Here is a 23033-nt window from a genome sequence, read left to right as displayed (position 1 = left end):
GGCTATCCTCACGACCTGTGGGTGAACAACTCTTAAGAAATGATAAAAATTTCTAAAACTTGTTTCCATTAAATTAATTCTAAATTATTACTACACCACAAAATATAATTTATAAATCATGATTACAAAATAAATTTAAATTAACTATTTTATACTCGAATACAATATAATTTAAATAACATTAAGAACTCTAATTATTTCTGTGAGTGGCTGTGTGGTAAGTAGCTTGCTAACCAACCACATGGTTCCGGGTTCAGTCTCACTGCGTGGCACCTTCGGCAAGTGTCTTCTGCTATAGCCCCGGGCCGACCAATGCCTTGTGAGTGGATTTGGTAGACGGAAACTGAAAGAAGCTGTCGTATATATGTATGTGTTTGTGTGTCTGTGTTTGTCCCCCTAGCATTGCTTGATAACCGATGCTGGTGTGTTTACGTCCCCGTCACTTAGTGGTTCGGCAAAAGAGACCGATAGAATAAGTACTGGGCTTACAAAGAATAAGTCCCAGGGTCGATTTGCTCGACTAAAGGCGGTGCTCCAGCATGGCCGCAGTCAAATGACTGAAACAAGTAAAAGAGTAAAAAGAGTAAAAGTCGTTGATTTAATAAAAATATTTAAATTAACATAGAATACTTTAATGATGCTTAAAATAAATTACTAAATAGCTGGTACATCTAAGGAGAATTTACAAATACGTTCAGACATTATTTGTCAAATACAATTTAATGGTTGTATGAAAAAAATCTCAACAACTTTCTTCCTACTTTTATGTCAAGGGGTGTTATATTATGTCTGACATCATAATCACCGTTATAACTCTTGAACTGCTTTCTCTATTGTAAAACTATTGACGTAGAAAGGAGGAGGGGTAGTCTGTTTTATTACTGATCCTTAGCATCACACTTCATTAAAACGAGGAATTCCCGTTATCTGATATCCAGCTGTTATGAAACCGCCTTGAAGTAGTTTCCATAATGTATGAATCACTAATAGCGTTACAAGTCGATCATACCTGTATAGGTGATGTGCTATTGACTGACACCTGCCTGACAGGCATATTTAGTTCCACTTTAATGAGGCATCTGTTTGGTGCTTTCTGAAGGAAAGAAACAAGGAGGGGGAATGGTTTTAGGAAATCTTTCGAGTAAGACAGAATTTGTGTAACACATATTTCTAATTCGTCTCAATTGTCTTCGACATAATTTGGCGTTAAATTACCAATGTTTACCAATGTTTTCTGCCTCGTCGAAAACTTGTTCGAAAATGCTCAATCGGCGCAGGTGTGGCTGTGTGGTAAGAAGCTTGCTTTCCAACCACATAGTTCTGGGTTCAGTCCCATTGCCTGGCACCTTGGCTTTGGGCCGACCAGAACCTTGTGAGTAGATTTGGTTGACGGAAACTGCTAAGGCAGCAAGCTGGCAGAAACGCTAGCACGTCGGGCGAAATACTTAGCGGTATTTTGTCTGCCGTTATGTTCTGAGTTCAAATTCCGCCGAGGTCGACTTTGCCTTTCATCCTTTTGGTGTCGATGAATTAAGTACCAGTTATGCACTGGGGTCGATGTAATCGACTTAATCCGTTTGTCTGTCCTTGTTTGTCCCCTCTGTGTGTAGCCCCTTGCGGGCAGTAAAGAAATAGGTATTTCGTCTGCTGTTACGTTCTGAGTTCAAATTCCGCCGAGGTCGACTTTGTCTTTCATCCTTTCGGGGTCGATAAATTAAGTACCAGTTATGCACTGGGGTCGATGTAATCGACTTAATCCATTTGTCTGTCCTTGTTTGTCCCCTCTGTGTCTAGCCCCTTATGGGCAATAAAGAAATAGGAAACTAAAAGAAGCCCGCCGTCGTGTGTATCTGTGTATATATCTGCTTGTGTTGACATTACGTAATGATCGTAAGCTTGTGTCACCGTCATATTGGCGGTGTCGTTCATTTCCAGATGGATGTCCGGTTGCTGGGAAATATTAACTTGATTGGAAACAGGAGAAAGTTTGGCAACAGGAAGGATATCCGGTTGCAGAAAATCTGCCTCCACCGATTCCGTCTGACTTACGCAAGAATGGGAAAGTAGATGTCAAGATGACGACGATATCTTCGTCTCTGAAAATTTGCAGTTATTTTAGTAGGTGTGGCTGTGTAGCAAGAAGTCTGCTTCCCAAGCATATGGCTCCGGGTTCAATCCCTTTGCATGGTAATTTGGGCGAATGTTTTCTGCAATAGTCTCAGACTGACCAAAGACTTTTGAGAGGATTTGGTATGTGGAACCTGGAAGAAGTCTGTCATGTCTGTGTTTGCCTCCCATCACCGCTTGACAACTGGTGTTGGTTTGGTTACATCCTTGTTATTAGCGGTCGGGCAAGAAGTCAGATACAATAAGTTCCAAACTTCAAAAAAGAATAGTACTAGAGTTGATTCATTTGGCAAAATAATTCTTCGTTGTGGTGCCCCAGGATGGCTGCAGTCTAATGACTGAAACAAAACATCCGCTGACAAGGTTGCAAAAGCAACGAAAAGTTTGGAAAAGAAAAAAAATTATGAATAATAAATGAGTGGAAATTAAACCAGTGTGTGTGTTAGATATTAAAGCAGTATGACTCTCTACAGACAGATACACACACACACACAAAAATAAAACCTTTTACAAACTCTGTGCTAGTGGCACATAAAAGGCACCATTCAAGTGTGATCGTTACCAGTGTTGCCTTACTGGCACTTGTGCCTGTGCTAGTAGGGTGCCAAGAGCACCATCCGAGTGTGATCGTTGCCAGAGCGGCTAACTGGCCTCCGTGCCGGTGGCACGTAAAAGACACCATTTGAGCGTGATTGTTACCAGCGTTGCCTTACTGGCTCCTGTGCCGGTGACATGTGTAAAAAGACTTGAGCAAGGTCGTTGCCAGTACCGTCTGACTAGCCCTGTGCCGGTGGCACGTAAAAGCACCCACTACACTCTCGGAGTGGTTGGCGTTAGGAAGGGCATCCATCCAGCTGTAGAAACTCTGCCAGATCAAGATTGAAGCCTGGTGCAGCCATCTGGTTTGCCAGCCCTCAATCAAATTGTCCAACACATGCTAGCATGGAAAGCGGACATTAAACAACGAAGATGATTATGATGATGATGATGATTAAGGCAGTATGACTCTCTACAGACACACACATGCAAAAATAAAGAATAACCATTGAAAACCAACTGTCATTGAATAGTTTTTCCACCTGACTTTATTAGAATAAAACCAGTTTCTAAATACTAAGCGATTGGCAATGAAACTCTTTTCCTTTACCAGTTTTAATTTTTTGTTTTCGTCTGAAGCATTGATTTGGTTCAGGTTTTTAAAGTTTTATTCCCAAGATGCCAAGCAGTCAATTAAGCTGTGAGGTAACGACTTGAGACTCTTTATCCATAACCGTCAGATTTTTCTTTTCTTTTCTCACCTTATTTAAATTTATCGACGTCTTAGATTCTTTTTTCAAAGTTGGTCTCTCTTTCTTTACTCTTTTTTACTCTTTTACTTGTTTCAGTCATTTGACTGCGGCCATGCTGGAGCACCGCCTTTTAGTCGAGCTACTCGACCCCGGGATTTATTCTTTTGTAAGCCCAGTACTCGTTCTATCGGTCTCTTTTTGCCGAACCGCTAAGTGACGGGGACATAAACACACCAGCATCATTTGTCAAGCAATGCTAGGGGGACAAACACACACACACACACACACATACATACATATATACGACGGGCTTCTTTCAGTTTCCGTCTACCAAATCCACTCACAAGGCATTGGTCGGCCCAGGGCTATAGCAGAAGACACTTGCCCAAGATGCCACGCAGTGGGACTGAACCCGGAACCATGTGGTTGGTTAGCAAGCTACTTACCACACAGCCACTCCTGCGTCTGTGAAACTCTAAAATTTTTTTAGTTTCCCGCTTTTTTTTTTCCTCCAGTTCTCTTGATAAAAACCCTAAACAAGTGGACCTAATGACCAAAATCTTTTTTTTTTATTATCTTTTTGATATTTTATCTGGGGACTTCCTTATCCAACATGTGCTTTTGATTTTAAGATAGTAAAGTGGAGTTTGAAGAAAAACTGGTTGCTATTAGCAACAGTTCGTGTGACCGTATAAAGATGATCATTTCTTCAATCATCCATCGCCCCCACCCAGCATTTTCCCCTTTTATCTGTTTTCTTACCATATTTTTGTCTATGCTCTTCCTTTTCTTTTTCAGACTACACTACTTAGTGTTTTCCTAAATTGCTAGTCATTAAGATTGTTAATTAAGCAGTTTAAGGACTTGGGATTGAGTTTTCTTGGTTAAAATTTGTGTTATTTCCCAAATGCTAATATTTTCAGGACAAACATTTTTACCGTTTTCTCAGTTTATTTTTCGCTATATGTTTTTGTAATATTAAGTGGTTATAATAGTTATTCGATGGAGAACTGGGGTGTGTGTGTGTGTGGCGGGGTGTAGTCGTACTTGAGGTCACCCAAGGAAGAAGTATAAATCACCACCTGCAGTGGGCCAAACTCCAGCCTCATGATTTCGTGTGTATTACAGCTGACCGGACCAAGTGGTGCCACTTATGCTCCCAAAGTAGCAAACAACTCCTCAACCAAAACTAGTGTATGCAGCGTGTCAGGGCAAGCTATGAGAGATGCCGAAGAACGTCCACTCCTATCCTATTTATTTACGTCCCCATAATTCAATGGTCTGGCAAAGGAGACCTATGGGCTAAATACTTATTTCTTTATTGCCCACAAGGGGCTAAACATAGAGGGTACAAAACAAAGGACAGACAAAGGGGTTAAGTCGATTATATCGACCCCAGTGTGTAACTGGTACTTAATTTATTGACTCCGAAGGGATGAAAGGCAAAGTCGACGTCAGCGGAATTTGAACTCAGAATGTAATGGCAGATGAAATATGTATTTCTTAACTACCCACAAGGGGCTAAACGCAGAGGGGACAAACTAGGACAGACAAATGGATTAAGTCGATTATATCGATCCCAGTGCGTAACTGGTACTTAATTTATCGACCCCGAAAGGAGAAAAGGCAAAGTCGACCTCGGCGGAATTTGAACTCAGAACGTAACGTCAGACGAAATACTGTTAAGCATTTCACCCGGTGTGCTAACGATTCTGCCAGCTCACCACCTTATTTAGCCTATGGGCTAAATACTGAGAGTCTATTTGATCGACTCGATACAGTGCCTCAAGACAGCCCTTCCAAGACAGTGTCCCACATGGCCTTAGTCTAATGGCTGAAACAAACAACAGATAAAATATGTGTGTTATGTATTTAATGTACCTTATTTAACAATCATGGTATTGTCATCTTCTCTGGCTGAGAATTCAAGATATGCGAAGATCTTGTTGCACCGCGGTTATGTACAATTAAATTTCTTTTTATTCTGCAAATTTTTTCTCTCCATTATCTTCTAAGTCAGAAATCGGTTAATTAGTTATAAGAGACTGACTGATTCTATTGTCTTGGAGATTCTGGTTTTGAGTTACGTCATTTTCATTTAAATCACACTTATATACTCTTTACTCTTTTACTTGTTTCAGTCATTTGACTGCGGCCATGCTGGAGCACCGTCTTTTAGTCGAGCAAATCGACCCCGGGACTTATTCTTTTGTAAGCCCAGTACTTATTCTATCGGTGTCTTTTGCCGAACCGCTAAGTGACGGGGACATAAACACACCAGCATCGGTTGTCAAGCAATGCTAGAGGGACAAACACAAACATACACACACACACATACATACATATATATATATATATATATATAATATATATATATATATATATATATATATATATATACGACAGGCTTCTTCAGTTTCCGTCTACCAAATCCACTCACAAGGCTTTGGTTGGCCCGAGGCTATAGCAGAAGACACTTGCCCAAGATGCCACGCAGTGGGACTGAACCCGGAACTGTGAGTTGGTTAGCAAGCTACTTACCACACAGCCACTCCTAAGCCTATATATATTATAATTTATTATAATTTATTATAATTTATTTATGCTAGAGTGCCACCACCTTGAAGGCTATTATAGTCGAATAAATTGATCCCAGCACTTAACCCTTTAGTGTTCAGATTATTCTATCAAACATAATGCTTATTGATTCCCATTGATTTGAATTAATCATGCATTATCTCATATCTTCAAAGATCTTGATGGTGTAATCTCTTAATGTAGAATAACATTGTAGGGTAGGTGTGAGAGCCTGGATCTGGTCAGTTTGAACATAAAACAGATTAGCTATTTTGGCCGGTTTAAATACTAAAGGGTTAAAATTCTTTTTCTTTTTTTAACCTGATACTTAACGCATCAGCTCTTTTACCAAACTGCTGAGTTGTCAAATGGGGGATGGGACTCATACACACACATTGTTGGCCTGAAGCGGTAGCAGGCGCAGTCCCAGGAATGTTTTGAAGGCAAGGCACAAGGTCAGAAGGGAATAATACATTTCTAGGAGAAAAGGGCGTAATATTATTTAGAAGGTGCACTTCTTTTCTTGATGGGGGCACATGCTCCCTGCCCCTGGGTAGTAGAAGATACTTGCCCAAGGTGTCACGCCATGGGATTGAATCCAGAACCCTGGAATCATGTGGTTGGGAAGCAACCACATGATCTTAGACAGACAGGCTTGCACCTATTACATATTAGACAACAAAACCCCACTAAATCCACCCCCCAAAAAACATGCCTACCCTACAGTAGCGCCCTCAATGTTCTTCATTTCAAGGGCGCTGTGAAAGCAACATCTTGACAGCATTCAGTGTGGAAGATGTAAGCTTCTTACCTCACAGCCATGCTTATGACTTGACAATATCTTAATTAGTGTTAATTAGTGAAACCAATTTTCTAGGGTGAAGGTCTTCCTTCTACCCCACTCTCTCTCTGACAGCCCCCTCTCTACCGGTTAATTTTTTAAACTATTACACCGATCTCATAGGATACATGTACTAGTAAACACTTACCCTGGTGTTTCAGTTTTGCTCAAGGTCAGGCCCAGGAATCGAAACCTCGATCTTTTGATTACCACCTTAAACCCAACATCACCACTGCTTCTAGGCCACCGGCTATCATTTTCGAAAATGCAGTATTTTTAAAAACTACGTGTTTTTCAGTATGGATTTTCGAGTGAGGATGTCATTCATGGTCACATTAACGAATAGAATAGATTATCATTAAAATCCTTTCATTGATCCGTCTTCAAAGAAAGGTCAGTTGAGTGTTACATAAATTATTCATGGTGCAAAAACTAACACAATTCCTAGACTTTGTGATGCGGGAGTGAAGTAATTTTTTGAACCATGTGACCATCTTTTATCTGAGATGTTTCTCTTGTTTTAATCATTAGACTACGGCTGCCTTGAAGAATTTTTTAGTTGAATGGATCGACCTCAGTGATTATTTATGTTTATATTCTTTAAGCCTGGTACATATTACATATTCTATCGGTCTCTTAGGCCGAACTGCTAGGTCATGGGGACGTTGACGCACCAACACTGGTTGTCAAGCAGTGGTGGGGGGTAAAAACAACCACACACAGAGCCACACGTGCACACACACACACATACACACACACAACCACATGCACACACATAACCACACGCACAACCACATGCACACACCACACACACACACCTGATGCGCTTTTTTCAGTTTCTGTCTATCGGATCCACTCGGAGGGCTTTGATCAGCCCGAGACTATAGTAGAAGACACTTGCCCAAGGTGCCACGCAGTGGGACTGAACCTGGAACCTTGTGGTTGGGAAGTAAGCTTCTTACCACATAGCTATGCTTGCACCAATACAATATATTTTAATTCATGTTCATCTTGAAACCAATCTGTGAGGGAGAAGGTCTTTGTTCAACCCCTCTTTCCCCTTCTCTCTCTGCCTCCCCTTTCCCTCTCTTCTTCCTCCTTCTCTCTCTGCCTTCTCCTTCTCTCTCTGCCTCCTCATTTTCTCTCTGCCCCCCCACCGTACCTCTCTCTCTATATCTCCCTCGCTACCTCTCTCTATATCTCCCTCGCTACCTCTCTCTATATCTCCCTCCCTCTTTCTCTCCTGTCTCTCACCCCCCCTACTGCTTTCGATTCTAGGATTGTAATTTTTGTCAAACCTATTTGTGTTACACCCTTTCCATCTTGTTCATTCTTGCCCTCGCCTTCTCTGTGGCCCTCTGGCTTTCTCGTCTATTGTTTCTCTTCCTACCCATGTCTTCATGATGTCTCCATTCCGACTCCATTTCAATGATTCATTGGACTTGACATTTGTTTTTGGGTCAATTTCCTTGTTAAATGCTTTTATTGCGTTTTACCAAGTATGCCTTCGTAGACATGTTGAGAAGTTCCTAACTTGCTTATTTGGTCCTTTATCCGCCCCCCCCCTCGGTTCTTGTATCATAAGAATTTTTTGGGATGATGCTTCTGAATGGGGTGATTGGGCGCAGCTGTTTAGACGCTGATGATTTGGCGCGGCTGACTGGATATTTGGTCTGGTTTGATGTGTAGGTACCCTTTGTCGCTGGAGGCACAAACGTACGTGTATATATATATGTTTCTTTATTACCTACAAGGGGCTAAACACAGAGGGGACAAACAAGGACAGACAAAGGGATTAAGTCGATTACATCGACCCCAGTGCGTAACTGGTACTTAATTTATCGACCTCGAAGGATGAAAGCAAAGTTGACCTCGGCGGAATTAATATATATATATATATAATAATATATATAATATAAATAATTGCTATTCTGTCAAAATGTCGTGTGTCCAAATTTGGCCAAATTGCGTTTTTTTTTTTTCTTCGACATTTAATTTTGCTTGCAAAAAGCCGATTCTTTTGGTTAAACTATCGTATCTCCAGCTGCTTCAGATGCCAAGATATCAAAAATTGTTAAAGTGTAGTACAACAGTTTACCATTTTTCAAAAGTGTAGTAGGTCTCACATACGACAGTTTTGCAAAAGTAATCTTGACTGAAAATATTATACATGCATGGAGTTACGATTTTATGCACCCAACAAAGTATTATTGTTAAGCTGAAACTGTTGTTAATGTAAAAAGAAACAGAAGGGGGAAACTATTTTTTTGCTTTCTGGAAAAGTAACATTCTGGGCTTGACACTTTTACATAATAACAACTATATTTATACTAGCAGTATCGCCCGGCGTTGCTCGAGTTTGTTTCGACCCTTTAGAATTGGAATTTTTGAAAAGTAAAAGTTTTGCATTATGTAGCTTGTTATTCTCTTTAAGTGAACATTTTTCTGGTTGAAATAAACCCCAAAATGGCGACATAGCAATAAAAAAATCGTAAAAGATAGGTATTTTCATAAAAATAAAGCACCTTTTTGATGTAAATAAATTTTGGTGTTAACATGGTCCGATTTGAATTTTTTCTTCTACGGAAGGAAGAGCAAGCCTTTTTCTATCATAGTCTCAATTTTGGCCAACTTGCGCCGCAGGATCTTTGGAGGAGATAGTGTTAGTTGAAGGCTACCAACCTGCCATACACAGACAACATCAGCTTTATATATATATATATAATATATATATATGAGAGAGAGAGAGAGACAGAGGAATAACGAGATCACAATTTATTAATTGAATATGATTGATATAAAGACTTCCTCTCGTCATACGCAGAGATCATATTTTTACTCTTAAACAGGGTGAGAGAATGAGAGAAAGATAATATCGTTTCCTGTCAAATAAATCAGAGGTTCCAAAATGGCTGTGCCAAATCTCTCATACTTTTGATGCCGCAGTATTATTGTCGGTGCAGTTTTCGAAACCTTTATTCTAAAGCAGACTGCACACAGCCCAAGGAAAACAGAATTTTCTTGTTTGACGCCTTTAAAATAAACTCTGCTGGAAATAAAATAGAAGCAGCAGAACTGTGTAAACACATTGATAGAAAACGAGAGAACATATAAATAAATAAATAAACGGCGATTCAAGAAGGAAAAAGGATTTAAATCAGCGAAAAAGAAAATAGCAGGAAAGTACAAGTCGAAGCATTAAAAGTTAGAGCCATCTTGGAATGTAGAAATAGAATTGTAGAGAAATGGAGCTCTACCAAAAGTTACTTCCATGGGGAAAAAGTACAATGATCTTACAGGACAGCAACATTAGTGAAGTTACGTGGAGGCGCAATGGCCCAGTGGTTAGGGCAGCGGACTCGCGGTTTCGATTCCCAGACCGGACATTGTGAGTGTTTATTGAGCGAAATCACCTAAAGCTCGACGAAGCTCCGGCAGGGGATGGTGGTGATCCCTGCTGTACTCTTTCCCCACAACTTTCTCTCACTCTTACTTCCTTTTTCTGTTGTACCTGTATTTCAAAGGGCCGGCCTTGTCACTCTCTGTGTCACGCTGAATATCCCCGAGAACTACGTTAAGGGTACACGTGTCTGTGGAGTGCTCAGCCACTTACACGTTAATTTCACGAGCAGGCTGTTCCGTTGATTCGGATCAACCGGAAACCTCGTCGTCGTAACCGACGGAGTGCTTCCATCCAGTGAAGTTACAACGGCGATGTTACAAGTTTCAGGAATTACATTATACAAAGTGGTAACACAAGTAAAATGACGGAATGTTTAAGCCCCAAGATGAGTCAACGTAATACTCGATGTTAAAAGATGGCAGGAGAAACTTTGCCTGTCCTGTGTAGGAGGTATTTTCTCCTGGCATCCATGCTTCATGTATGATACACTTTTACCAATTTATTTGGGCGATCCTTCGGTACAAGTAACATAACTGCCAATTCTAAACCCACGTGGGTTTATTTACATTTCTGAAGAAAAAAAGAAACCGCCCACCCCTAACCTAACCCCCCCCATATATATATATATATATATATATATATATATATATAGTGTAATAAATAAAATATATGCATACATACAAACATATATGTACGTACCTACATCTACATGTATATATATACATGCATATATAAATATATATACGTGAGTACAGGACACCACAAATAGACGCAGAACTCAACGAGAACGAAAACGTAAAAACAAGTATGGAACGAACCTTTTTTTTACAAAGAAAAAACAGAGTACTAGACAAACTACACAAGGAAAAATCCCCTTCATCAGCTGTCCCTAGTTCAACTCCAGCGTGTTTCGAAGGTGATATATATTATATATATATATAATATATATATATATATATATATATATATATAAATAAAAACTTTACGGAAAGTGACGATCTTCTTCAAATGTAAACAAACAGACGTGATGTAAACGGTATTCATATCGAAAGAATGCCTCAAAATGTATGAAACAAGGGCTAACCATACTGGATACTGGATGGTTTCCGTGTTGAAGCTCCTAGGAGCTTGTTCACAGGTCCTTTTCCATTAGTACAATTAAATTATGTGTGGTACAACAGTTCGACAGTTGTTGTTGTTAAGCAATAAGACAGGTAAGGGTGATTAGGTGATGGTCTAGGACTTAGGAGCGGGAAACCCCAGACCTTGGAAAATAAAACTACAAAAGAACCTTTGGTCTTGTAGTCGAGGGCTCTTCGTTGACGCCCGACACCACTGGAAGATGGCCCTCGAAGTCGCTGGAAATGGAGATCTCCAGGTCCAAATTCTTGAACGGCACACTTCGACAGTTGTAGCTAATAGTAACAGAGAGGGTCAAATTTTGCAGGAGGCTCCCTCCAGTGTTCGTCAAGCCTGTTCTTGAAGGCATTGACTGATGGAGCTGCGACCACACGCTGTACGAAAAAGCAGCTCCTAATGTTGAGCCTGCAGTGTGATCTTCCCAATTTCAGGCTGTCTCCTCTCGTATTTCTGCCTTGGAAATAGTTGAATTGGGGGCGGTTGGTCTGGTACAGGCCATACGTATACTTAAACATGTTGATCATAAGTATACATGTTGACAATAAGACTGGTAAAGATTTAAAGCAACTAACCTATTTCTTTATTGCCCACAAGGGGCTAAACACAGAGAGGACAAAAAAGACAGACAAACGGATTAAGTCGATTAAATAAGTACCCCGAAAGGATGAAAGGCAAAGTCGACCTCGGCGGAATTTGAACTCAGAACGTAACGGCAGACGAAATGCGTATTTCTTTACTACCCACAAGGGGCTAAACACAGAGAGGACAAACAAGGACAGACAAACGATGTAGTCGATTATATCGACCCCAGTGCGTAACTGGTACTTAATTTGTCGACCTCGGCGGAATTTGAACTCAGAACGTAACGGCAGACGAAATACGGATACGCATTTCACCCGGCTTGCTAACGTTTCTGACAGCTCGCCGCCTTTTATGGTTGTCTGTATCTTTTCTCCGTTACTGTAAATTTAACTCAAATTGAGTTCTTTCCATATTTACATTTTCGTTTCGAATCATTCACAAGAAAGCATAGAACAGTCATTGTGTATTTTTGTTGAGGAGAATGTTATCTAAATTACTCCCATTGTTGATAACATTTGTCATTTTTCTGCCATATTCTGAGTGAAACTCCCATCTTCCTCGATACACATCACTGCTGCTACACAGGCGGTGAAATATTTCAGATAATGAATAAAGTTTTCAGCTGGCGTAGACTACATTCATATGTAAATAGATCGAGTAACTGACTTGCTTAAACGTATTGTCATTAAAAAGTCAGTTATTCTATGATAAATAGAAATAGTTCTGGCTGCTGTCAACGGCTGTAATCTTAACCTGAAGTATGGTGGTTAGTAGAGAGAGCTTTGAGACTTCGCTGCTTATGGGGGTTTGGGGGTGACCAGTGCTCTTGTAACCCTCATCCTTTTATTCTTTTCCGTCAAGATCTCTCTCCCTCTCTTTCTTTTTGTCTTTTATTTGTTTGTCATTTGACTGCGGCCATGCTGGAGCATCGTTTTTTTAAGTCGAGCAAATCGACCCCAGTACACTTATTCCTTGTACTTACTCTATCGGTACTCTTTTGCCGAACCGCTAAGTTGCGGGGACGTAAACAACACCAGCATCGGTTGTCAAGCGATGTTGGGTGACAAACACAGACACACAAACAGATACACACACACACGCACACGACGGGTTTCTTTCAGTTTCCGTCTACCGAATCCACTCACAAAGCTTTGGTCGGCCCGAGGCTATAGTAGAAGACACTTGTAGAACCGGGAACCATGTGGGTTGGTAAGCAAGCTACTTACCACACAGCCACTCCTGCGCCTCTTAACCATTTCTTTTTACAATTATAACGTGTTGACAGATTATTAACCACTCTCTCTTTTCTTTTTTCTTAGTAGAAATCAGTCTAAAAGTCCTTTTTTTCCCTCAGGCGAAATATCGAAAAGCGAAATCTCAACTTCGTTTTCTCATGTCAGCTTATCATAGTCTAATATTTTAACATTTGGAACGCATTAAAGTAGGGAATTTTAATGCCATTCTTGTACATAAAACGCGGTCGTAGTGACACATGAGATTACTTATGTGTCCCCATCATATTCTTTCTCCAGCCCTACTTATCTCTCTCCCCCTTTTTTTCGTCTGTAACACTAGAAAGTGGTTTTATTTTTATATGAGATTAGGAAAAGCACCATCTCTCTAATTTATATTTATATCACATAAAGAAGTTTATGAAACAAACTTGGAACAACTAGCATTTTACTAATTTTTTTGGTATGAAACGTACCAGAAAAATCAATCGGTTAAATTTAAATAAATAATATAAAATGTGCAAAATAAAATGAAAGCAATACAATCTAGTCTTTCTAAAAATCTTGGCTAAGCAGTTGACCCACTTCAAGCTGCGGTTCCTATGCCGGCGAAGAACTCTTCCTTCCATGTATATTAATTTCATTCCTAAGTCTCTGATTTTAGGTCAAGGCTCCCCCCCCCCCTCTCAAACTTTTCCTAGTCTATCTTTCTCCTCCCAGCTTTCATTTTAAAGTTTCGGCTGACTACTTCTACACACACTTGCGTAGGTGTGTGTGTGTGTATTTGTGTAAATGTATAAAAGGCATATTATAAGTAAATGCTTTTGACATTATTTTAAGATATTTTTATAAAAGTTAAGGCGGCGAGCTGTCAGAAACGTTAGCACGCAGGGCGAAATGCGTAGCCGTATTTCGTCTGTCGTTACGTTCTGAGTTCAAATTCCGCCGAGGTCGACTTTGCCTTTCATCCTTTCGGGCTCGGTAAATTAAGTACCAGTTATGCACTGGGGTTGATGTAATCGACTTAATCCGTTTGTCTGTCTTTGTTTGTCCTCTCTGTGTTTAGCCCCTTGTGGGTAGTAAAGAAATAGAAAAATATAAGATTTTTTATAAAATTAAATTACTAGGAGGGTCCATAGGTTAAAAAAAGGTTGAGAAATACTAAAGGAGACCACGTTAGACGGTGTTGTTCGATCTGCTAGAAATAGCAGCTAAATCCCCTTTATGCCACACCATATTATTTTATAAAACTTATTGAAATAAGCAGAACTTAGTGTAATGTAGTTATGTCAGCCTAGGTAGGGTATTAATTTAAAATAGATATAGGCGTGGCTGTGTGATAAAAAGCTTGCTTCCCAACCACATGGTTCCGAGTTCAGTCCCACTGCATGGCATCTTCGGCGAGCTGGCAGAAACGTTAGCACGCCGGGCGAAATGCCTAGCGGTATTTCGCCTGCCGTTACGTTCTGAGTTCAAATTCCGCCGAGGTCGACTTTGCCTTTCATCCTTTCGGGGTCGATTAAATAAAGTACCAGTTAATCACTGGGGTCGATGTAATCGACTTAATCCGTTTGTCTGTCCTTGTTTGTCCCCTCTGTGTGTAGCACCAAGTGGGCAATAAAGAAATAAATTAAAAGTTTCTTCTACTATAGCCTCGAGCCGACCAAAGCCTTGTGAGTAGATACACACACACACGCATATGTATGCGTAAACACATGTATATATATATATATATATACACACACACATATACCGTTCGAAACAAAAACTGGAATTTAGTGTCATTAAGTTTTATGTGTGTATACACATGCCCATGCAAACACACGTGTACACACACACACACACACACACACACACACACACACACACACAACACACACACACACACACGCACACACACACACACACACACACACACACACACACACACTTTTCATTTTTCTTACATCTCAACTGTTTTTTTTTCATCTGCAGGTATTGTTTGCTGTTTTCAAAAGACAGAAACTTCAGTTACTGATCTTAGAAAATTGGATAGATACACTTGTGCAAAGAAAGCAACTTTGATTCTTTGGGATTTTGCCAACTATACTCAAGTGACCAACATTTAAAAGAAGGAGCAATTACATTTGGGTTCCAACAATGGCTTCTTGTCTTCTTGTCACCGTAATTCTCTGTGTCCTGATAACCACTGTGACAATAATAGTTTCTTTCACCACACCTAGTTGGGTTCTTTATCCAACTTTCAGTGATTCAAATATACTTTCTCCAAAGGAAACTGTATGTCCTTGCACCACAGTGTTCCAAAGTTGTGATTGTGGATTATGGCTTTACTGCAGAGAATCGTCTTCACTCTCGGACAATTGCCAATGGTTTTTGAGCAATGACTTTGCTCTGGAGAAAGAACTCCCAGGTAAGTTGTCCTTTATATCTACTCTAAATTGAATTTAACTCTTTTCATACCAACCAACCCTTATGTGGTACAAATTTTCCTGCTTTAACTTTTAGCATTTAACCCTTTTGTTACCAACCCGGCTGAAAGCGGCTCTGGCTCTTTTGTACAAATGTCTTGTTTTCATAAGTTTTGGATTCAAATCTTCCACCAAATCTTAGTCACAATTTATGTTCCTAACATTAGCTGAATAATTAAATTATTTTACTAAATTCCTTGTTATATTTAAAATTAATAGAAAGAAACACAGAGCATCTCAACAGAAATATGGTAACAAAAGGGTTAAAATATATAACAGAGAAATAATTCTGAACCCTTTTGTTACCAACCCAGCTGAAACCGGCTCTGGCTCTGTAGTACAAATGTCTTGTTTTCAAAAGTTCTGAATTAAAATCTTCCACCAAACCTTAGTCACAATTTATGTCATAATTTTTAGCTTAACGATGACTAAGTTATTTTACTTAATTCTTTGTTGGCACGTAAAAAGCACCATCCGTTCGTGGCCGTTGCCAGCCCCGCCTGGCCCCCGTGCCGGTGGCACATAAAAAGCACCATCCGATCGTGGCCGTTTGCCAGCCTTGTCTGGCACCTGTGCTGGAGACATGTAAAAAGCACCTACTACACTCATGGAGTGGTTGGCGTGAGGAAGGGCATCCAGCCGTAGAAACATTTTGGCAGATCAGACTGGGCCTGGTGCAGCCTTCTGGCTTCCCAGACCCCAGTTGAGCCGTCCAACCCATGCTAGCATGGAAAGCGGACGCTAAACGATGATGATGATGATTTAAATTAATTGAAAGAAACACAGAGCATCTCAAAGTAAATACAGTAACGAAAGGGTTAAATTCCTGTCAAATGTGATGTTTGATTATTCACGTTGGATTTGAATTAGTTTTGCCTTACTTTTGTAGCTTTGAGATTTCAGTGATGTGGTCGCTTATTTTCAGAATAATGTAGAGTAAGTGTGAGAGGCCAGATAGGGCCAGTTTGAAGATAAAACTGGTAGATTATTTTTGCTGGCTATGGCTGGTTTAATGATAAAGGGTTAGAGCATTCAAATTTCTTCGTTATTTGGAATTAATCATACATTATCTTATAGCTTCAGGATATTCAATGGTGTGTTTGTGTATTTATTGGATGACATTGTAGGGTAGGTGTGAGAGATTGGATCGGGTCAATTTTAACATAATTGGAGTAGACCATTTGGGTTGGATATCACTGGATTAAATGCTAAAAGGTTAAACCTTCTGTTTTATGTTTTCATGTTAATTTATGTTTCAGACACCAGCTTAATAATGATTAAGATAATTTGCTAGTTTTTTTCATTATTTTCAAAATTAAGCAATCCAAAACTTAATGCATTTCAACAGAAAAATGGTAACAAAATGGTTAAACACACAAATGTTTTCAACTGGTTGCTTCTATTATTATTATTATTATTATTATATTATTATTATTATTATTATTATTTTAATTATTATTATTATTATTATAAGACTGGCAGAACTGTTAAAAAAATGTCGGTTATGGTTAATTATTTAATTGTTTATTTTATTTTTCTTTATTTAATGAGCGTGTGTGGAATCTTTACCTTAACTTCTTACTGTTTTATGACCTAACATAATTTATTCATGTATAATACAAACAAACCACTTGTTATGAACAAAGAAATACTTAAAATATTCTCTGTATAAATATTATTTACTGATTCTTTTTCATATTATAATGTATGGAAAAAGAAATGTTTAGTGAGGTTTATTATAATTGCTATATAAAATGCGTGGAGGCGCAATGGCCTAGTGGTTAGGGCAGCGGACTCGCGGTTGCAGGATCGCGATTTCGATTCCCAGACCGGGCGTTGTGAGTGTTTATTGAGCGAAAACACCTAAAAGCTCCACGAGGCTCCGGCAGGGGATGGTGATCCCTGGTGTACTCTTTCACCACAACTTTCTCTCACTCTTACTTCCTTTTTCTGTTGTACCTGTATTTCAAGGGGCCGGCCTTGTCACTCTCTGTGTCACGCTGAATATCCCTGAGAACTACGTTAAGGGTGCACGTGTCTGTGGAGTGCTCAGCCACTTACACGTTAATTTCACGAGCAGGATGTTCCGTTGATTCGGATCAACCGGAACCCTCATCGTCGTAACTGACGGAGTGCTTCCATCATCCATCTTCTGTCGGCTTGCTCGCTTAGCCAGCGGGGTGGCGTCATTCGAAGGCTAAAACAATGCGAACGCATTGTGACCAGCGATATGTAACAACATCTGATGGTCTGGTCGGTCACATGATCACGTGATATAAAATGCATTGAAAAAGTTTGCAATTTCTTTAAACCAAGAGCAATTTTTGAAATAACCTTTGAAGGACTTTACTGATGTATCTCGTAAAAATATACCTTGTGTAAAACTTTCTTTTGTTCAGAACATTAATTTGATTTTGAAAATGATGGTGTATTTGAATGATGGTTTATACACCTTTTACTCTTCGGCTTGTACCGTGAGGGGCACATGGCTGTGTTATTACTGGAGAATACCGATAGGGCACAGAAGGTGTGCCTACAGCCAGCTGGAGGAGATGTTCTCCTAGGACTACAAGCTACAGTAACACCCACCCTTAGTGGTTAGCCATATTGAGATGGCAAATATAACTCATAGTATTTATTATTTAAGTGTATTGTTTAAAACTCACTCTTTTTTTAATTGTACAAAGATAAATGGATTGTTTAAAAAAATTTTTTTTTTAATTCTGGTCAGAGAATACCTTGTGGTATTTAGCACTTTGTTTCTGAGTTAAAATCCCATTGAAGTCAACTACATTTTTCATTCCTCTGAATTAACAAAGTGAATACTGGTTGAGTCGTGAGGGTGATGAAATCACTGTCACCTGATATGTCACCTGCATGTGGTGGTCTGGTCAATTGGCTGTTCAGTAATGGGCAGTTACTAAATGAAGCACACCTGTGTAGGCCTACAAACACCGCATCACAAACTATACGGAACATAATCACCTATTTACATTTTGTTGTATGAAAAAAAGAAAAGGCTGAGTGTGTGCAGGTATGTATGTATATATGTTAGTGTGTATGTACACACACACACTAGCATACATACATACATCATCATCATTTAATGTCCGTATTCCATGCTAGTATGGGTTGGACGGTTCGACCAGAGTCTGGGAAGCCAGGAGGCTGCACCAGGCTCCAGTCTGATCTGGTAGTGTAGTGGGTGCTTTTTACGTGCCACTCATCGTAGACGCGCGCTAATACCCAGAAGGGCTCGATATGAATCACAACTATAAGTGAACTCGGTAAAAAGCAAAATTTATGCCGATAGGCGAAGGAGTGGCTGTGTGGTAAGTAGCTTGCTTATGAACCGCATGGTTCCGGGTTCAGTCCCACTGCGTGGCATCTTGAGCAAGTGTCTTCTACTATAATCTCGGGCCGACCAAAGCCTTGTGAGTGGATTTGGTAGACGGAAACTGAAAGAAGCCCGTCGTATATATGTATATTTATATGTGTGTGTGCGTGTATGTTTGTGTGTCTGTGTTTGTCCCCCTAGCATTGCTTGACAACCGATGCTGGTGTGTTTACGTCCCCGTCACTTTTGGTTAAACTGCACCGCAAAATGTGGGAGTAGTTAGGAATCTAAATCGTAGGAGACAGACAGACACACAACCTCACTTTTATATATAAAGATGTTTATATTTGCCTTTTACTAACAGGGTTGGCTACAGCTATATTCAGTAGTGCAGTGTAGCTCTGAATGGGCAGGTTTTAATCGTAAGTCTACTTGATCATGGCTAACCCGAGGCTAAACAGCAGCTGCTACCATTATCCTCACCACCCCGGAGCAAACAACACGAATTTCACTAAGGAAACACAAATGCTCACACCCACACACTACATTGTCAGACATTATGAAACATTTGTTACAGATATTATCCTCGTGACATACCAGGCTTGACCTAATTAGTATTGAAGAAATGAAAGGGCTGTAGTTGGGGACCTGTTTAAAAATAGGGGTGGTGGGTTTGGATTACGTATGTGCTGAGAAAAATAATGAATTGTCTCTGATTTAGATTATTGTTGTTGTGCAGCTCAAGGCACGGCTTGATTCAGCAGGTCTTTCATAAAAAAAACAGTTTAGATATAATCCTACTAACTACTTGATCATGCATCGTGTATCTGGGATTAGTGTATCTAATGTGTCCTTTCTTTAATTTGAGAGATTTGACTACTATTTCTAGCAAGTCATGCAACCCACACTAGCCTGTAGGATCTACAATATGAAAGAGAGGAAAGATATTCACTAAGGTTCCGTGTGTTGGCTAAAGGGTTAAAGTGCTTTAAATTAAAACCTCCCCAAAGCACCCAGAACACTATATTTTATTTTTATTTTTATTTTATTTTATTTTATTTTATTTTATCTAGTTTCAGCTCACAAGCTGTGGCCATGCTGGGGCACCGCCATTTGGTGTTGCTACATGATTTTACTTCACGAATGCTTTTTAGCAACTGCCATTTGGTTCGGAAGGGCATCCAGCTATAGAAACAATGCTATGACAGACAGACAAACAGAGCTTGGTGTAGTTTCCTGACTTGCTGGAAAACAAGTCCCTTAACCCCTTGGGGGTCGTTGGGGCGCTGCAGCTAGCCATGCAGCGTATCTCAGGTGAGCGCCTGGCAGAGGACCATCTCTCTCCACACTAAACTCATTTCTGAAGCTGAGTGGACTGGGACAACGTGAAATGAAGTGTTTTGTTCAAGATTACAATGCATCATCCGGTACAGGGATTGAAACCACAACCTTATGGTTGTGAATCCAACCTCGCTAGTGAATTTCGTAGATAGAAACTAAAAAATGAAGGCGGTGAGCTGGCAGAAACGTTAGCATGTCGGGCGAAATGCTTAGCGGTATTTCGTCTGCCGTTACGTTCTGAGTTCAAATTCTGCCGAGGTCGACTTTGCCTTTCATCCTTTCGGGGTCAATATAATTAAGTACAAGTTACGCACTGGGGTCGATATAATCGACTTAATCCGTTTGCCTGTCCTTGTTTGTCCTCTCTGTGGGTAGTAGCCCCTTGTGGGTAGTAAAGAAATAGGTATTTCGACTGTCTTTATGTTCTGAGTTCCAATTCCACCGAGGTCAACTTTGCCTTTCATCCTTTCAGTCACGCACTGGGGTCGATGTAATCGCCTTAATCCCTTTGTCTGCCCTTGTTTGTCCCCTCTATGTTTAGCCCCTTGTGGGCAATAAAGAAATAAGAATATTTGCCTCAATGAATTTTGGACGATCAATGCAAGCCTGGAAAAGTGAGGATTCAAACAACGACTGTCTAGTTTAAAGGAAATTTAACTGCTGTTTCTAACATTTTCTATAGGTCTCCATTTTTCAGTCAATTCCTTGTTTATGTGTTTTGTTCCCCCCTACCTCCCCAATCTGATATCTAGCAATTCTGTGTAATCGGCTTCAAGTTACGAAACCTGGCTTGACATTCTCCATATAAATACTGAACTCTGAATATGTTATCATTGTCAGAATACTTCGCTTTGATATGTTCCCTTTCTCCAACATCCTCCTTGCGATGGTGTTGATTTTTCAGTTACACACTGATTTTTTTTACACCGTATGATAGTCTGAATATACTTAATATACACAGCTAGTAGTACTAAATGTGTGTGTGTGTGTGTTCTGGTTAAAGATCATGGAAGTGGAGACAATTTGATATGAAGAAGCTGTTAGGCAGATCTCAGCAGCTTTGATAAGAATTCTTGGTTTCTGCTCTGTATGACTCCAAGTTTTCTCTCCTCAGTGTGTTTATCTGGTGTATAATATGGCAAAAATAGAAAATAGTTGGGCTTTTAAAGATAACTGCGAATGGTTATCTCAACCTGGTAACAACTGGTTGAACTAAAAATATTTAGAAAAATAAAAAAATAATAATCTGTGACATGTTAAGGATTTTATGCAAGATCTTGGGTAAGATTTACAGAATTTTGTAGGGAATTAATGTTGCTGGAGTAAAAAACAAAATTTATGCCAATAGGCGAAGGAGTGGCTGTGTGGTAAGTAGCTTGCTTATGAACCGCATGGTTCCTGGTTCAGTCCTACTGCGTGGCACCTTGGGCAAGTGTCTTCTACTATAATCTCGGGCTGACCAAAGCCTTGTGAGTGGATTTGGTAGACTGAAACTGAAAGAAGCCTGTTGTATATATGTATATGTTTGTGTGTCTTGTATTAAGGTGGCGAGCTGGCAGAATCGTTAGCACAGCAGATGAAATGCTTAGTGGTATTTCGTCTGCCGCTACATTATGAGTTCAAATTCCGCTGAGGTCGACTTTGCCTTTCATCCTTTCTGGTTGATAAATTAAGTACCAGTTACGCACTAGGGTCGATGTAATCGACTTAATCCCTTTGTCTGTCCTTGTTTGTCCCCTCTATGTTTAGCCCCTTGTGGGCAATAAAATAAGAATATGTCTCTGTGTCTGTGTTTGTCTCCCCCCACACACACACACATCACTTGACAACCAATGCTGGTGTGTTTACGTCCTCGTCGCTTAGTGGTTCGGCAAAAGAGACTGATAGAATAAGTACTAGGCTTACAAAGAATAAGTCCCGGATTGATTTGCTTGGCTAAAAGTAGTGCTCTAGCATGGCCACAGTCGAATGACTGAAACAAGTAAAAGTGTAGATATATGACTATAATCTCTGTGTAATGTATTATTCTGTGTTCTATTTTGATGAAAAGAACTAGAAATCTGTTAGGTATTGGAGTGTTCTAGGCCAGTATGTATCTTTTAGTTTTGTCTTTTGCTTGTTTGTCATTTGACTGTGGCCATGCTGGGGCACTGCCATAAAAGAATTTTAGTCTCACAAATTGACCCCCCCAGGACTTTTTTTTCAAAAGCCTGGTATTTATTCTACTAGTCTCTTTAGCCGAGCCACTAAATTACAGGGACGTAAACACACTAACACCGGTTATCAAGCAGTGGTTGGACATACATGCACACACACACACACATACACGTATGCATATACATACCTGACAGGCTTCTTTCAGTTTCCTTCTATCACATTAACTCAAGGCTTTGGTCAGCTCAAGGCTATAATAGAAGACACTTGCCTAGTGTGCCATGCTGTATGACCGAACCCGGAACCATCGTTTAACGACTGCTTTCCATGCTAGCATGGGTTGGATGGTTCGACCGGGGTCTGGGAAGCCAGAAGGCTGCACCAGGCCCAGTCTGATCTGGCAATGTTTCTACAGCTGGATGCCCTTCCTAATGCCAACCACTCCGAGTGTGTAGTGGGTGCTTTTTACATGCCACTAGCACAGGAGCCAGTCTGGCAGGCCTGGCATCGATCATGTTTGAATAGTACTTTTTACATGGCCA

At 40.1% G+C, this 23033-nt stretch overlaps 1 protein-coding gene across 1 annotated transcript in view; it reads left to right on the top strand.

The window, feature by feature from the left end:
- The window catches only part of LOC115211930, a 114716-nt gene that overhangs the window by 4860 nt on the left and 86823 nt on the right, over positions 1 to 23033 (top strand). Inside the window, exon 2 of the mRNA XM_029780681.2 lies at positions 15166 to 15601. Within this exon, the coding sequence (XP_029636541.1) occupies positions 15331 to 15601 (271 nt within the window). The 5' untranslated portion in view covers positions 15166 to 15330. The remainder of the gene's footprint in view (positions 1 to 15165; positions 15602 to 23033) is intronic.

The sequence above is a fragment of the Octopus sinensis genome, linkage group LG5 (assembly GCF_006345805.1).
Source record: "Octopus sinensis linkage group LG5, ASM634580v1, whole genome shotgun sequence".
NCBI classification, from domain to species: Eukaryota; Metazoa; Mollusca; class Cephalopoda; order Octopoda; family Octopodidae; genus Octopus; species Octopus sinensis.
Note: the sequence above shows the minus strand (reverse complement) of the source record. Positions and strands in the feature narration are given on the sequence as shown.